The sequence below is a fragment of the Monodon monoceros genome, unplaced genomic scaffold (assembly GCF_005190385.1).
Source record: "Monodon monoceros isolate NGI ecotype Baffin Bay Population unplaced genomic scaffold, NGI_Narwhal_1 Super_Scaffold_18, whole genome shotgun sequence".
NCBI classification, from domain to species: Eukaryota; Metazoa; Chordata; class Mammalia; order Artiodactyla; family Monodontidae; genus Monodon; species Monodon monoceros.
Window position 1 is genome coordinate 39,655,006 of NW_021703774.1, and position 17,259 is coordinate 39,672,264.

At 36.6% G+C, this 17,259-nt stretch overlaps 2 protein-coding genes across 5 annotated transcripts in view; one reads left to right on the forward strand and one right to left on the reverse strand.

The window, feature by feature from the left end:
• The window catches only part of VASH2 (vasohibin 2), a 34,570-nt gene extending 32,384 nt beyond the window's left edge, over positions 1–2,186 (forward strand). The window contains exon 8 of the mRNA XM_029229131.1: positions 1,783–2,186. Within this exon, the coding sequence (XP_029084964.1) occupies positions 1,783–1,855 (73 nt within the window). The 3' untranslated portion in view covers positions 1,856–2,186. The remainder of the gene's footprint in view (positions 1–1,782) is intronic.
• ANGEL2 (angel homolog 2) overlaps positions 1–17,259 on the reverse strand; it is a 28,050-nt gene that overhangs the window by 4,253 nt on the left and 6,538 nt on the right. For 3 of the 4 annotated variants that reach the window (XM_029229128.1, XM_029229129.1, XM_029229130.1), the window contains exons 3-9: positions 16,366–16,622; positions 15,061–15,130; positions 13,437–13,858; positions 12,416–12,542; positions 11,942–11,999; positions 9,675–9,838; positions 4,399–8,063 (exon numbers count right to left, since the gene is read on the reverse strand). In XM_029229128.1, the coding sequence (XP_029084961.1) occupies positions 7,912–8,063; positions 9,675–9,838; positions 11,942–11,999; positions 12,416–12,542; positions 13,437–13,858; positions 15,061–15,130; positions 16,366–16,622 (1,250 nt within the window). In that variant the 3' untranslated portion in view covers positions 4,399–7,911. Of the gene's footprint in view, positions 1–4,398; positions 8,064–9,674; positions 9,839–11,941; positions 12,000–12,415; positions 12,543–13,436; positions 13,859–15,060; positions 15,131–16,365; positions 16,623–17,259 lie in introns of those variants that run through there. The other variant, XR_003794484.1, reaches the window with a different exon arrangement.

Below are 17,259 nucleotides of genomic sequence, written 5' to 3' on the forward strand. Positions count from 1 at the left end.
ATCTGTGTATCCTGGGCACCATGAGAAGATACACAAAAGAATGAGAGGCATGATTCCTGACCAATCAAGCAGGGCACGTGGTCCAGCTGAGAAGTAAGCCCCGTGCAACGGAGACAAGAAAGGTTCCAAGTTATTTTAGTAGTGCCAAGTAGCAGGTCAGGGAAGGTTTCTGTACCACTTTGGATAATCTAGTTTCAGAGGGGATGATCATAGACTGCTAATGACTGTTCAGAAATGGCACATGTCTGAAAACAAGAAAGGGAGGGAGAGAGGGAGGAAGAGGGGAGAGAGGGAGGGCCAAGGAGAGAGAGAATGAGAATGAGAACGTGAGGGGTGGTAGAATTTGTTGCTGAAACTAAGCCTGGTGTCCTTTATCGAGCAGCACCCTAAGTAAAAGCTAGCTGTTGATTTCTCGTTCTAGCAACACTGAATGACTTGGACCACATTCATGCCAAGGGAAAAACAAATTTACAGCTAGGAAATCTTTCAAAGGTATAAACCAAGAAACTTTTAAACAATTATATTTTCATTTTGGTCTCTCTCTTCTTTTTTTCACACTTAAAGACAAGGTTCAAGTGTAACCTAAAAATAAATGTCTTTGATCTTCTTGTAAAAACGTGAAACTTTTCAATTAGAACCCAGACATACTGGTTTACAATCTGGGTTATGTCTTACCAAAGAAGGTGAGGAGGAGGCTCATTTTTTTTTTTTTTTTTAAGGAATTTTGCCTTTTAAAAAATTTAATTATTTTTGCTGTGTTGGGTCTCCGTTTCTGTGCGAGGGCTTTCCCTGGTTATGGCGAGCGGGGGCCACTCCTCATTGCGGTGCGCGGGCCTCTCACTGTCGCGGCCTCTCTTGTTGTGGAGCACAGGCTCCAGACGCGCAGGCTCAGTAGTTGTGGCACACGGGCATAGTTGCTCCATGGCATGTGGGATCTTCCCAGACCGGGGCACGAACCCGTGTCCCCTGCATTGGCAGGCAGATTCTCAACCACTGCGCCACCAAGGAAGCCCCGAGGCTCATTTTAAAAATGGAAAAAATTGGGAGATAAATCATGAGAACACTTAGGTATGATTTTATATTGGGAAGTCACCTAGGAAGTATCTTTGATGAAGACAGATGATGTGCTACTGAATGATTTCTTTCCCCACCTTGAAGTACTTTCTTACGACTTCCTATAAATGCTTGGGTGTACTGTCATATTGGAAAGTGCTTGAGAAAATGTATTTAGGGAAGAGAGGCGATTTGCCACTGAATGATTTTCCACATTGACCTGCTTTTACAGATGAATTCTAAAAGATTCATCCTGATTTTATACCCTCAAGCCTGGAATGAATAGTGACTGAGAACCTTCACAAGAACCTGAGTCACCTGAGACATCTTGTAGGTGCTGGGCTTCCCCAGGGCACCGACACGAGGAGGCCAAGGTTTCTAGGAGAATTTGGTTCAGATGTTCAGTTCTACTGTAGTCAAACGTTTTTAGACCCTTGCAAGGTTTACAGAAACTAGGTTTCAGAAGTTAGTGTGACCAAGTTCAGGCTTAAAGTTGAACAAACTCATTGAGCAACCTGTAAATTTTTTTTGAACTCTACACTGAAAGCCTGTTAAAAGGTTCCTTAAAACCTATAAAGGTGGACTTGAGAAACAAGAGGTGGAGTTGGGAGCTAAGGCTGGTGTGTGTGTGTAGGGGGGGCAAATACCAAAAGGGTAGAGGTCCCTGACAATACTGAATGATCTTTCTGTCCCTTCCCCTCTCGCCTACCGTCTTTCTTTTACCCTTAGGCCTGCACTGCCTGAAAAGAAGGTGGCTGATCTCAGCACTCTGAATGAAGTGGGCTATCAGATCCGAATTTAGGCCAGCAATACAGCCAGCAACAGGGCTTCTATGGTGCTTCTTTCTGCACTTTACCCAGCATCTTCAGGAGGAACTGCAACTATTTATTAAGAACTTGTGAATTTTATTTGTAAGGGTTCACTTGGAATAGACTCTGAGTGGGTGGTAACAATGAACTTTAAAAAAATTCACGAAGGGACAACCATGAAAAGGCTAAGTAATAAATCCCACTGCGGTCAGACTGTCTCCCTCACTCCAGAGAGAAAGGATAAGACCATAACTGTAGTTTTATATTTTCCCATTTACCTACATTCTTTTACTTGTTTTAAACAGCAGTAGTAAATGTTCATGAAACCCTCCCTCCCACTTTTGATATAGTAAGGTAAACTCAATCAGTATTAATGTCTTTTTCAGCAATAACAGTGGCAAAGATTGGTGGGGTCTTTTTGTAAGCAGTCAATATTACCTCAGCATCTTGACATCAGATATGCAAATTTAATGGTGTTTTGTTTTTTTATATTCTATTTGTATTGTTTCCCCAATATTTTCCATGGGGATCTCCACAAGGTCTGGAATTTTTTTCCTGGTGCACACATGCGATGAAACTTAAGGTATTATATATGCAAGTGTTTTACTAGAAAAGCACTGAAATTCTTCTGGCAATACGGGAAACCATTTTCAGGACCTTGGAGTTACTTCTTTCTTAAATCTTTCTTAAAGCATTCACTGACAGCAGTTTTTGTTCTTTCAAAACAAAAGAAAAGCACGTTCAGAAGCTAGTCTATGTTCTGTCACTAACATTTAAACTTTGCAGAGTCCAGCAAAAAGCACACAGGGTCATGAACTGTTACACAAATTTAGCAGTATTGCAATTACCTCTGACAGTAACACACTCAAAGGCACAGGCCAGGAGTGAATCAGTAGGTCTTGAGAACCAGCTAACCTTGCTGATCCCATTTCACCTGATTCCGAAACTCTAAGTCAGGCCTCGATTCTGAAGGACTCACTGTTGTTAGAGATGTGTTCTGATGTCTTATATTAAGACCAAATACAACACGATGTGATTATTTTCCAGTACCTTGCTTTTAGGTACCACTTCAGGATGCTTAGCAACTGGTATTGGAGAATACAATGAATTAGAGAAGCAGAACCTTAGTTTTAATGGAAAAGTCTTCAGGTACAGTGTTACACCTTATAGTGTGATTTAGTCCACGGAGCACAGTATGAATATCTGGCCTGCATATGGTAGTTACAGTGTAACTTCTGGCTGCAGACCACACAGAATAACTCTAACAGCATACCAAGTCTGTATGTTATCAAGAGTACAGCTTCCGTTTCATTTGTTTGATCTTAGCAACCATGCCAACTCATGAGACCAAAAGGCATATTTAAGTGAAGTCTGCTAGTCAACAAAAGTGTTATTTCAGTCTCAGTGCTTACCCCTCTGGTTTTCTTTGACTGAAGTGTGCATCTCAGTTAGATTAAAATACAGCATAAGTTAAAAATTCGGAACTTAACCACTTTCCTCAAGAATAGTACTATCAGTTAGCAGAATTTAAAATGAGTTATCCTTAATCTTCACAAGATGAACCCATTTGCAGCCTCATGGCCACTTGTATTTGGATGTTTGCAGTCGCCAGTGAATCGTTTCATTCTCATTCTAAAACAATACTGACCTAGCTCTCTCTCTAGATGAAATACCATCATGTTTATCAATCTGAAAATACTATATCCAATAAGTAGACTACTTATAACATTGCAATCATTCTAAGAGCTTGGAATAGGATTTTCCAAGTATTAAGTACTGTCCAATCTAAAATATGGAATGTCAAGAGTTGCATAGCCTCTTGTTTCCCACAGAAAAGGGGAAAGGAATAGGAATACAACCTGTTTCTAATATGCGGATGTATAAGCCTTAAAACTGCCAACTGGCTTAATGATTCAATTAGTAACCTGATTTATTCCACACTCATTTCTTGATTTTAAGATTCATTTCCCCAAAGCAAGAGTTAGTCACAGAAACATGAAAATTTATTTAAAATGTTCTTGGTTGTTATTCTATTTTTATTGCCTATGGAGTATGTTAATTTCTAAAAGATATGAGAAAGGCAACAAACTCCTACATTCTAGTGAAGTAATTTAATTGATAAGGCAAGAAAAAAAAAAGACATGATTTACCCCCTAGAACTGATTTTAAAACTGGCTATAATGCAAAAGATAAAAAACAAAACTATGAAGTGATCTGAAATCTAGTTTTTAAAGTTATTAACCCAAGAGAAATTTTATGCTTAAGCCATTATGGCAATACATGCAAAGTTTAAATGAATGACAGAAAGTTTGATTCTAGACTACATGTTGTGCTGTTTTGAGTACACTTTATTTCAGAAAGTGGTATTTAGTGTTTTCTATACACTCTGAAATCATGAGCATTTCACTTTTTCTAAGTCAATTATTTCATAAGGATTTTATTAATAGAAATTGGTAAATAGAACTTTGGAAATCTTAATTCAGTATTCTTACTATACCCGAGGCTTTTGTAAGCTATAGTTTTATGTACAACCTTGTACAGTTTTTTTGACGTGCAATTCAGAATCTTGTTTATTCTTTGGACTTTGTTCTGGCCAACACATTTTTAAAAAATCTTTTAAGAAAAACTGTGATTGTTTTAGTGGGTATTTTTCTAAGTAAATGAAAACTTGTATAATGGTATTTTAGAGAATGCCAGGTAAGTGCATGTTTCAAGTTAATGTTTTTCTCATCACTTGTATGTTTATACACAGCATGGGACTTTAATAAAACCATCCTGGAAACTCAAGGATTGTTTTCCTTCTAAAAATATAAATGGTGTGATTTTTTTCTTATTCCTCTTACTACATACTTGTCCTAGTAAACTAATTTATCACTCTCTCACCCTTGTTGGTAAACTAATTCATCACTCTCTCACCCTTGTTGTCATCCACAATTTTCAGACTCTGTGTTAAACATCACTCTATTTTGGTGTATCTTAATTCACTTATATTTTGGTATCACCCTAAGTAATAAAGGCTGAAAAGGGTAATGAAACAATTTAGAAGAGGCAACAAGTCAGTTACACAGCTTAGTACATCTACCACAAAATCTTCAGGCACAGATGTACTAGTACAATAATATATTAGGTAACTTACAGGGAAAAAGTGCAAATGACTTGACGTGAATGTTTCTCCAACCCCTTGAATCCTCTGGATCTTAGCTTTTTTATGAAAGCAAAGGGTTAAAAGCAGACAGTTGCTAAACTCCAAAAAAGATGATTTCAAACACGCATACTGATAGCAAAGGCTACATACAGTAAAGCCAAAATTTCATTACTCCATAATATATCCCTTTCCATTTAAAACTTAAATAGCATAGGGAATTCCCTGGAGGTCCAGGGGTTAGGACTCTGCTTTCACTGCCATGGCCCAGGTTCAATCCCTGGTCAGGGAACTAAGATCCCACAAGTCGCAGGGTGCAGCCAAAAAAACAAACAAACAAACAAAAAACCACGCACACACACACTTGGATAGCATAGCGCTTGAGACTGGGAGATTTGGTTTCAGCAATTAACCAAATTTAAATTAATTTAATTTTGGCAGATAAATACAAGGATCCAACAGAGTTATTAACTCTTTGGACCAAAAAAAGTAAAGAAAATGGACGTTAATTTTAGTGGAGCTTTTTTTTTTTTTTATGAATTTATTTTTGGCTGCACTGGGTCTTCATTGCTGTGCACAGGCTTTCTCCAGTTGCAGCAAGTGGGGGCTACTCTTCGTTGCAGTGCGCAGGCTTCTCACTGCAGTGGCTTCTCGTTGCGGGCACGGGCTCTAGGCGCACAGGCTTCAGTAGTTGTGGCTTGCACGCTCAGTAGTTGTGGCACACAGGCTTAGGTGCTCCGTGGCATGTATGTTCTTCCCGGAACAGGGACTGAACCCATGTCGCCTGCATTGGCAGGTGGATTCTTAACCACTGTACCACCAGAGAAGTCCCTAGTGGAGCTTTAAAAAGCTATGATGTTACATGGACCCTTTGGCCTCCAGTACACAAAATAATACTTCATTCTATAAGCTAAAGTAGAAAGCAATTTTATGGATTAACTCTATTGAAGTGAAGCGCATGAAAAGGGCCTAAAATCACAATATATTAATCAGGATACAAAAAATTAAGTTTTCATAGAGGTTTTCAGGGATGTTTATCAACAATACCTATATATAAAGTTAGTTAATAAATTCACACAACACAAAGTAGTAATCAATGAATCTTCATTTTTCTTTCCCCAATACTAAAAGGGGATATACTATGTGCTGTTATTATTTGATGATGACAATATCTGCTAATTAGAACATACAATTTTCTGAAAACTTACTACGAAATGAAAAATCCTAGAACTATAGTTAATACTGTGAGAGAAAGACATTAAACAGTTAAAAGTACTTGCTTATCGCTATAATTTTTACTAGGCAAATCCTTGTAACCCACATGCCTTTTGGGGGTATTTATCTGGTTTACTTTTTAAAAACTGTAGTAAATACTTTAGTAGAAAAACTTTTAAAGTCCAAGACTATAAAGTAGCTGCTGCTTTCTAATTTAAGATGAAGTATTCTATTAAGAAAACCCACTGTAAAAAAAACCCACTGTAAAACCCACTGTATAATTCAGTATAAAATTATTTAGTAAAAATGTACATAATTCTTTGATCCCAATGTCTAAAAAAGGAAATTTTCAATTATGTTTAAAAATTTTTGATTCAAACACTTATACAGAGCCACTTATACAGGATATTTTAGGCCTGCTCTTCACCACTTTATAAAAAAAATCAGCATCATCTCACACTGCTGCATCATGATAAAACATTTTAGAAACAAAACAACAGTTAAACCACAACAAAACAAAACAGTTAAAGTTACTACTTACGAGCATTAGGTCTCCAAGTTGATATCTCTCTAGAGTTTTGCTGGCTTCCTCTTATTTCTAAGGCAAAATAAAAATAACCTTATAGCTGCCACTTTGTTCCAAATATAAGTTTCCTAATAAAATAAATTTCTACAGGATTAGTTAAGTAAAATAAAATATCTTTCCCAATCCAGGGATCTTTTCTTGAAACTGAATATTAAAAAAAAAAAAAATTACTAGGGAAACACAAGGCATAACCCCAATCTCTGCCTCTCCTAGGTTCCTGCAATGGTCTATGACAGGATGGAAAGTGGGCTTGTGTAAAGCACTTCATCCTACTAGTTATGGTGACCTATATTTCCCCAATAAAATGCAGGCATATTACATGGCTCAGGATAGTAAGAAGATGGATTAAGCAATCTGTACAATTTTGGAAAGCATTACTGAGCCCCCTCAAAAACAAACTACAATGGTTGGCTGGACACTTGTGAACCCGATGATTTCTGAGATGAACTACTTAGGACTCAACAAACATATGATCCTCATGATGAAATTGGGCCTCTGCAAGGGAAATGAGCTGTGGTTTGTAAGAACTCAAAGATATTTTGGATCCACTGTAAAGCTTGCCAAAAACATGAAATTCTTTACTAAGAGGACTAAAGAAACTGCACTATATTTAAAAATCACTGTCAATTTTACTGGAATTTATAATAAATATTTACAACTCTTTTACAATAAAGAGTGTTTAGATCTCACTTGTCAGGAAAATATTTTTTCATTATCAAAAAAAAATTGTTGTAAACTTGTTTCTTCTGCTACCTGTTTCAAGCATTTAACATAACCTCTTCAGAAATTCCATAGCGTAAAAATAAGTAACATGCAAACTCTTAAGAACAACTTTACATTCTTTGAAAAAGAACATAAATGGGAAAGCACAGTATATATGTAATCAAAGAAGAGTAGGGCTTCCCTGGTGGCGCAGTGGTTGAGAGTCCACCTGCCGATGCAGGGGACACGGGTTCGTGCCCCGGGAAGAGCCCACATGCCGTGGAGCGGTTAGGCCCGTGAGCCATGGCTGCTGGCCTGCGCGTCTGGAGCCTGTGCTCTGCAACGGGAGATGCCACAACAGTGAGAGGCCCGCGTACCGAAAAAAAAAAAAAAAAAAAAAGAAGTCAGAGCTCAAGTCTGAATTTAGCCAATAAAGGCAGATGATCCGAAGAGTTATTTTCGTTTGGAAGTCCATTAACAGTCCATAAGTCTTGTTCTGTAAGAAGTGACAGTCTAGCTAGAAGTTTCAAGCCACCAACCAAAGCAACTTCGGCTCCTATATTAAAGAAACATATACATATTTAGTGAAACAACAGGTTACTGTAAATCATACAAATCTTTTTTTTCTTTTAAAACAACAATGATATATAGCTTGACACCCTTCTGGAAGTCTAATATGAAACAGTTTTTAGAATATGGTTAAATTTTTATTGCGCTATAACCTAATTATAATTCTCTAACAAACAGAAGTTTCAGATGCTTATTTTTTTCTATTTCAGATTTTTTTTCCATTTCAACTTCTGCAAATAATCTTTAGAAGAAAATATCAATGCGACACATAAGATGTTAAGAATAATTTGAGATTGACAACTACCTAAGAAATTCACCCATCAACCTTTCTGTAGTTGTATAAAATCAGACAGACCAAGCCACATCTGAGTAGGACGTTTATGAGGTGACTGCAGAATAAATTAGTATAGTTTGGTCCCAGACACTCAGTACCCATGGAAATAGAGTAAAAGAGGATGTGCTCTTAATGTTAACAGTAGCGATGCTGGTCCATGGCACACTTCTGCCACCTAGTGAGTGTTCTTCAGTATTACAACTACCAGAACCTTATTACAAATTCAAAGCAAGCTTATTTTACAGAGTTGATCTAGCAGAGAGGAGTAAACCACCTCCTGAATGTTACTAGTAAGGTTATCCTTGTGAAGGAGAAAACAAACAAACAGATGGGGAAAGAAAAGTAGCACTGAAAAAAGAAAAAGGAAAAGAAAAAAGGGGAAAATCAGGAAAAACAAAATAGCTGTCCACATTTAGGATTTTCAGTTTTCTGAATATATTTTTGACTTCCAGTTACTTTAAATGGCACTTTCTTCTCCATGTTAAGTCCTTTGATTAGTATTTAAAATCTTGGGCTTCCCTGGTGGCACAGTGGTTGAGAGTCCGCCTGCCGATGCAGGGGACACGGGTTCGTGCCCCAGTCCGGGAAGATCCCACATGCCGCGGAGCGGCTAGGCCCGTGAGCCATGGCCGCTGAGCCTGCGCGTCCGGAGCCTGTGCTCCGCAATGGGAGATGCCGCAACAGTGAGGCCCGTGTACCCCAAAAAAAAAAAAAAATCTTGTTTTCATTGAATCATACAAGGAAGAGTGTGTTATCACCTTTGCTTTTTGAAAACACATATATTATAGACTTCTCTTTCCAGGAAGAACCAATATTCCAGGCTCAACATGACAAAACTGTCAATTGTTGGCAGTACAAGCAAGGCCCTACAATGAAGGCAACATACTTCAGTAAAATTTAAGTACAAAACTGTATGATGTTGCTGTCACAAGAAAAACATAAATGTATGGAGAGTGAAACCAAAGGGCAATATGAAAGATCTGTACTCTACCTCAGAAGCCGACTGGGACTGGAGGGTAGAGCTGTGGATACAATTCTTGGGTAATAATTTGCTTTGAGGTGTTCCACTGCCTCCAACTTTTGCAGGTGATAAACTGATTTACTCAAATATATCACCAATCTGCCAAATATATTACCAATTTAAAAATATTTTTAATTTCTAAATCTAAACATATAGATGTTTAGCTAGCTTTCTCAACTTTAGCCCTGAAGTTTTAGTTACTGTGTTCTCAAGCAGAATTTAAGATTACATGCATTCTTTACCTGGCTGCCCAGCAACACCTTCCTTTTCAGCAGAATAGAAAATATAATCCACAGTTATGGCACTTCGGGAATGACAGGTGGTCACTTCTGGAATTCCAGTGTCAGGAAAATAATGTGAATAAACAGATGACAAGCTGAAATGGTGCTGTAACTTTGAAGATAATCTAAATTGAAAAGAAAAATTATTTAGCATCAAGTTCTTCATGATTTTTATAATTCCTCCTATTTAAACCACTTTTTCACTTAATTTCCAGACAAAACCAGACATTAGGACAATCTTTATTTAAATAGACCATATCACAATTTTGTATTCCTTTATTCATGCAGTGATATCCAAAACCCATTAACAGAGCTGTGATACATGGGGTGGGGTGCGAGTGGGGAGCTCAATACTTAACCGAATAATGTGACTTAAAATTATAACATATTTGAGAGACTTCACTTGCGAATGAACACATATTCTTAAACAATTTATAAGTTTTTTGTTGTTTTTAAGAAGGAAAATTAAAGTGGCCTTTAGGAATGCTATTTAGAACTAATAGACTTCTGATGTCAGAGGGTTTATATTTTACCATGACTGTTCTTGGTATGGTATATGAGATAATTTTGTACTGCATCTTTTTTTTTTTTTGGCTGCACTGCACGGCTTGTGGGATCTTAGTTCCCTGACCAGGGATTGAACCTGGGCCCTCTGAGAGCATGTAGTCCTAACCACTGGACCGCCAGGGAATTCCCTCATACTGTATCTTAAAACAGCTTCTATAATGGTTTACATTTACCCCACACTACAAATACACATAATGTTATGGGTAAAAGGTTTAAAAATCATTTCCTACTAACACATCATGAATTTTAAGGATCTTTTATGTCACAAAACAAAATTTTAAAAAAACTTTTTTTTTATTCACCCAACAAACATTTACCAAGCACGTACTAAGTCCCAGGCACTATCTCGTCTTATGCGCTGAGAATACACAAATAAAGATGTTGCTCTGCTTTTTTTTTTTTATTTTATTTTTTTATATTTTTGCTCTGCTTTTAAAGAGCTCATATGTCAATAAGCAAAGGTAATTGCTTCAAGATGCTCTACTTCCAAGTTTTAGCAACTTTTTATGTCTAAGGACTTATATTTACAATATTTTTAAATGTAAAATAGGTCTCCTGCAAACTGTTATCTTACTACCAACATTTCAGTTTACAGATAAAAGCTATGCGTATACACACACTGTATTTATATAGATACTTAAAAGTATCTTTTCTTATACCCCATTTTGTTACAAAAAGATTTTAGAATTACTCAAAACTAAGTAGTTGTTAGTAAGAGTAACCTTTTTATTAATCTTACTCAGGGAAGTTTTTACTTTGAAAGTTTTAATCACAGATTTTTATATATTCTTTTTCAAAAATTCAAAAAAATTGCTTTCTTACTAATTCTTATATATGAGATATTTTCCCAAAACAAGATATACAAAATAAAATAAGACTGAGGAGAAAGCAGATAAAAAGAATGAGAAAATTTAAATGTTAAACGAAAGTCAAAGCTATAAAAGAGCACAATATGAAACAATCAAGACATTTCAAGAATCTCTGAAGGGACAAGATTTAAGTCTCCATCCTGTTGTATTAATATACATCTGTTTCTCAACCACAGCCCTAAACATTCATGATTCTTTAATAAAAAGAAATCCAGGCATCTTCACCCAGCTACCTCTGATGACCTTTTCCTGTAGTTTAAGAGGTATGTATAAGTAATTGTCTTTTCTACAGACATATTCTTTTTTGGATCAATTCTCCTATAGATTTGTTTCAAGATCCAGTAAGTCAAAGGAGGCTAAAGGTCCTCTTGAAATCTGAAAGATATTTTTCTGTGATCTTGACCTTTGTTTAAATATGTAATAGCAATAAATTTCAAAGATAATAAATTTACTAGCCTGTTCAGGTTCAGGGACAAGCTGCTTCTATAAACAGCAGGGTTTAAGCACTTACTATTGTATGTCAAACACTGAGCTTTACATGCTTTGTCTCATCTAATCTTCACAACAACCTAAATTATAGATAAAGAAACTGAACCTTAGAGATGTTAAATTTCTTGCTCAAAAATCACACAGCTAAAAAGTAGCAAAGTCAAGGTTGGAACTTGGGTCTATTTGACTTAAGAGCCAGCATTCTTCACCAGCATAAAATATCATCAACTTCATTTTTCATCCAAGTGATTTCTTTACTCAACTAAAGTCAGCAAATGTCTGTTGTTGCTTTCCAAAACTCACTTTTCAGCTGTTACTAGGACCTCTGTTTTGTCCAGCTGTGTTTGTGTCAGATCACTGTCTGGAAGAACAAAGAGAAATATATTTATACTATCAATGTATTGTTTTGTTCTAGCTTGCCTTAGTATAGTCCTTTTACTCTAGGAACAATATTTAAGAAATATCTAGTTTAGATAGATGCCTAGTTAAATGGTTCATTCTGGTATCTATGTTTTGATGATCTCCAGAATTAGCAAAAATAAAACACAAACATTTCCAAAGCAACATGCAAGTAATTCACGCAAAGATAATTTTGGAAGCTGAATTTTAAAAAGGTAAATTTAGAGCTCTTTAAAAAAAGGAATAAGCAAACAACTATATGCTTTTATATATGAATATTCATCACTGAGATGTTATCCCTTAAAAAAATTTAGTTTTATGTCTTCAAATGGAACACTATTATCAAGAAGACTGCCAAAATGTATTGCAAACACTTACCTGTCTTTTCTACTTTTGGTACCTGCTGTACCTCATACACACAGTTCTGTGAGATACCTAGGTTTGGGGGCCAAATTGGAATAGATAAAATTCTTTGTCCCCGTGAAGACTGTTCCTGGCCAGATACCTAAACAAAATTTCAACAGGTATCTTAGGTGAATAGATTTTAAATAGTTTGTGTACTGAAAAGTTTATTTCTTAGATAAAAGGGAATCCAAGAATGGTAAATATTACCCTTTATTCATTACATTATTTGTGCTTATAAAATCTTGTTCAAATAGAGTTCAGAAAGCACTTATTATTTACATGTAAATGGAAATCTTTTCCTATGCATGTTTTTGTCTAATTTGGAAATCTAAACGATCTATAGTTTTGGACTAATACTGCTCCTCCTTTTTTACTACCTGCAATATATTTCCTGCTACATAAAATACTGAGAGAGATCAACTCCTATAAAATTTTAAACTATCATTCAAAACTCAGTGGTGGAGAGTTTATTTTGGTTAAATATACCGAAGATGAAATAATCTAAAGTAAGCAAAAGAAAGTACAATTAAAATAAAAACATGGGATAAATTACACTCAGCTAAAGAATTAAAATATTTATCACTGTATAAAGGGAAGCTTATATAATAAATACTAAATTACTGTTTTGCCAACTATATTGGCCACATCCAGCATTCAAAATTCTGTTCTGCCACCTTGTAAGTAGTTCCTTATTTATGCAGTACTCATGTCTGTTAATGCTTTCATTTTTCTTCTCCTCCCCCATTCTGAATTTTTTACTGCCTGTCAATTCCTCCAAGCAAAATGTTGCCACAAATAGATGGAAATTCAATAGGTGAAATTCACTCAAGTAAATATACTTACTTATCAGTAGCTGTAGCTCATCATCACAGGTTGGTAAAGTGAGGGTACTGACTCATCAAGGTTTTCAAATAGCCCTGTGATGACTACCCTCACTTTACAATGAAGAGAGAGACTAAGTCCACCTCCTAATAATGAGGAAGCAAGCACGTACCTTTCCTATGGCAAGTCCTTCATAATTCAATTTCCCTTCCTTTATAAAACTATACAGTGGAGAACCAGGAACAGAATTAAAGTCACCACACATAACAATGGGGCAGAAGCTGCCATCTTTCTGATGGGCAACACTGGAAATCTCTGCCAGAAGCATTGCCAGTTGGGTCAGTTTAATATCACCTCGCCTTGGGTTATACAACAGATGTGTGTTAGCCACACAGATCGCAGGGGAGGCAGCACTTGGGATTTTGGGCTGCAAGAGTAACACTAATCCAACATTGTCTCTGTCCAATAGAGGAACATCACGGCGGTAGAATTCCACTGGGTTCACTGATAAGAGGGAAAATTTGGAATGTTTGAAGCAAATGGCACAGCCATCAGGTTTCCTTCCTGTCCGCATCTTGTATTCACAGTGATAACCTAGAGGAAAGAAAAAAATTTTAAACAAAGATGGCTGGTTTTTTATATATGTAAGTATTAGAAGAGCTGTGTTTTGCCACACACACAAAATTATATATATGGCAAAACACAGTTCTCCTAATTTTTTGAACAATGTTTACCAAAGTGTATTCTGCAAAACATTAGTAATGTAGGATGTTAATAAGTGTTAGAATCAAAAAAGTCTGAGACTGGGTCAAATAGATTTTTTTACTGGCAGACTTCAGGGTTACATACGTGTACATTATCACCATTCTCATTTCCATCCTAACAAAAGTCAGAGTCATGACAAAGACAGTGAGACCTTATAGTAATCTGCCCCCTCACCGCCCCCAACCCCGTATCTCTCACCTTTTTGCCTCTAATTCTTCCCCGCTTGCTCCACTCCACACACAGCAGCTTCACTTGCCTTAAGGCACTCCAACTTCAGCGCCTTTCCTTTGCTATCTCCACTACCTGGAAAACTCTAGCCATGGCTTGTTCCTTCACCTCCTTTGTCTTTACTCATATGTTACCTTCTCTGATCATTTTGTTTAAAACTGAAACCTGACCCATTTGCTTTTCTCCAGAAAACTACCATTACCTAAGGCACTATTTACTTGTTTGTTCAGTTTATTCTTGGCCTTTCTCCACTAGAATGTATGCTCCCCAAGGGCAGAGATTGTTGCCCGTTTTGCTCACTGCTGTATTCCCACTGCCTAGAACAGTGCATGGTGTACAGTAGGCACTCAAAAAATATCAATATTTGCTGCATGGATGAATGCGAAGTAGGCAGCATTTCTCAAACAGACAACCTGTTTCTAGAGGTATTCACTCACCAAACAGATTTTCAGCTTCTATCCATTACACACGGTGGACACTGGTATTATATGATGAACTAGACACGATGGTCCCTGATCTCATGGAACTCAGAATCTTAGGGCTCTGGGAGTAGGCAAAGCAACTCCTGGAAAGGAAGCTATTAAGGGATTCTTGCATACCTTTCCATCCGAATTAAAATTATGTATTAACACAAAAGGTCCCATTTGATATACCTCAATCTTTTCCTGACCTTTTGAAATGCATATTAAGTTTTTTCAAAATTAAGATTTTAGGTCCAAATACACCACACATCTTTGTTATTAGCAAGTTATACTCTAACAACCCATTAAGTAAATCTGGCTAAAGTAAAAGTTACACTGTACCCAATGATTCCAAACTTGGCCTGATCTCTGTTCCATAATGATCTTCTTGCACTTCTTGCAAACAAAGTACCTTAAAAGAAAAAAAATGGCTTGAATTAAAACAAAATTATGCAAATATGAATTTTCTGGTGCTTTTGTCTTTAAAAATAGGTTTCTAAAATTCTAAAAACCTGATGAAAGCTGAAATAAAAAATTTTTTTTCCTGTAATGTATAGATCTATCGAATTAATGTCTCCAAATTTGATCAACCCCCAAAACCCTGACCTTTAATCACATGAAGCCCTCTTATTATCCAAAACTGGCATTTACCAAAGGAAATATTTATAATTTATATGTTGGAATATTTTTCCTGAATTTACATGTTCATTAGTACTAAATCCTTCTAGTCCTTTTTTTAAAAAAATTTATTTTATTTTATTTATTTTTGGCTGCACTGGGTCTTCACTGCTGCACGCAGACTTTTCTCTAGTTGTGTCAAGCAGGGGCTACTCTTCGTTGTGGTGCACGGGCTTATTGCTGTGGCTTCTTTTGTTGTGGAGCATGGGCTCTAGGTGGGCAGGCTTCAGTAGTTGTGGCACATGGGCTCAATAGTTGTGGCATGTGGGCTCAGTAGTTGTGACTTGCGGGCTCTAGAGCGCAGGCTCAGTAGTTGTGGCGCACGGGCTCTAGAGTGCAGGCTCAGTAGTTGTGGCCACGGGCTTAGTTGCTCCGTGGCATGTGGGATCTTCCCAGGTCAGGGCTCGAACCCGTGTCTCCTGCATTGGCAGGCGGATTCTTAATCCATTGGCAGGCGGATTCGCCACCAGGGAAGCCCCTAGTCCTTTTTTAAGAGATAATTTTTCGAATGCTATCATCTAAATAAATTTTTGCACGAATTATTTAAATTTTGAATCAAAGGAAATATTTACTGCATACTTAATATGGTGCCAGTCCCTGTCTCAAAACTGATCGATGCTTAAAACTTTTTGGATCTTATTTGAAACATTATACAATTATTTATATCAACAACCATTAGCAAGTTATTCCTCCAAAGTTATGATACCTTGTTAAAAACTGTTCCATCACTATATTTATATATTATTTATTTTTGGGCCACGCTGTGGCTTGTGGGATCTTAGTTCCCCGACCAGGCCCTTGGCAGTGAAAGTGCAGAGTCCTAACCACTGGACCGCCAGAGAGTTCCCTCATCACTATATTTAATGTCTTCCCTTCTTACCCTACAAACAAAAGGGATAAAACCATTTAGTTCAGAAATGAATCCAACTCTTCCTTATGTGAAGAATTTTGATGATATTTTGTACTTACATCTGCATCATAGTGTTTAATTTCTTTCAGAATATTGGGAAACCTAAAACTCCAGTGTAATACTGGCCGCTGGCAGTGTTTATAAAGGTGTGAATTGTCTTCCAATAAATCTTGAGAAAGTATATTATAGGACATCACTGAAAAGTCAAACTTGTTCTCACTGTCTTCACATATGGGGTCATCATTTTTGTCTCCTAGGATCTTCGTTTTTTCTTTATTATGGTTACATATATATTCCCAATCCCGTTTTATTGTGCCTGTTAAAATATATTAGATAAAATACAAAGAATTAATAAAAAATGGATATTTTTCCTGTATATAAGTATTTTCTTGCCTTTTAAACATTCCTATAGGCAATGAACAGAATGTTTTTCCCTAGGAAATGGCAGTGTAGTACTTAATAACTAGAAGTTGTCATCAAATTGACTACAAAGGCAGTAAAATGATACACTGACTGACCAAGAGGTACAAAACAGTTTAAAAGGGTCTAGCAAATCATTTTGGAGGCTGAGAGTGTGTGTTAATAAAACTGACTATATTGGGGTCACGGTTTCTCACTTCCCCATGGTTACGAAGTGGCTCTGCCGCAGACATGCTCAGCAACTTCATAACCATGATAAAATATTTGTATGTCACAGCTGGCCTTTCAATAAGGTGATTTCACATTGTATTTTATCACCTATTAGTATGATAAGATCATCAAATGCTTAACTAAGTTCCAGAAACAATTCATCTGAGAAATCTGGTTTAGACATGAATGAAGGGTATATAATGACAATAAATGGAAGCAGTACTTACTGGAAGAATGCAAACAAAATAAGCAAAAGAAATATTTTTAATGCACACCAAAGCAAAAGTTAAATGTAACACAGCTACAGAATGCTAGTAAATGAT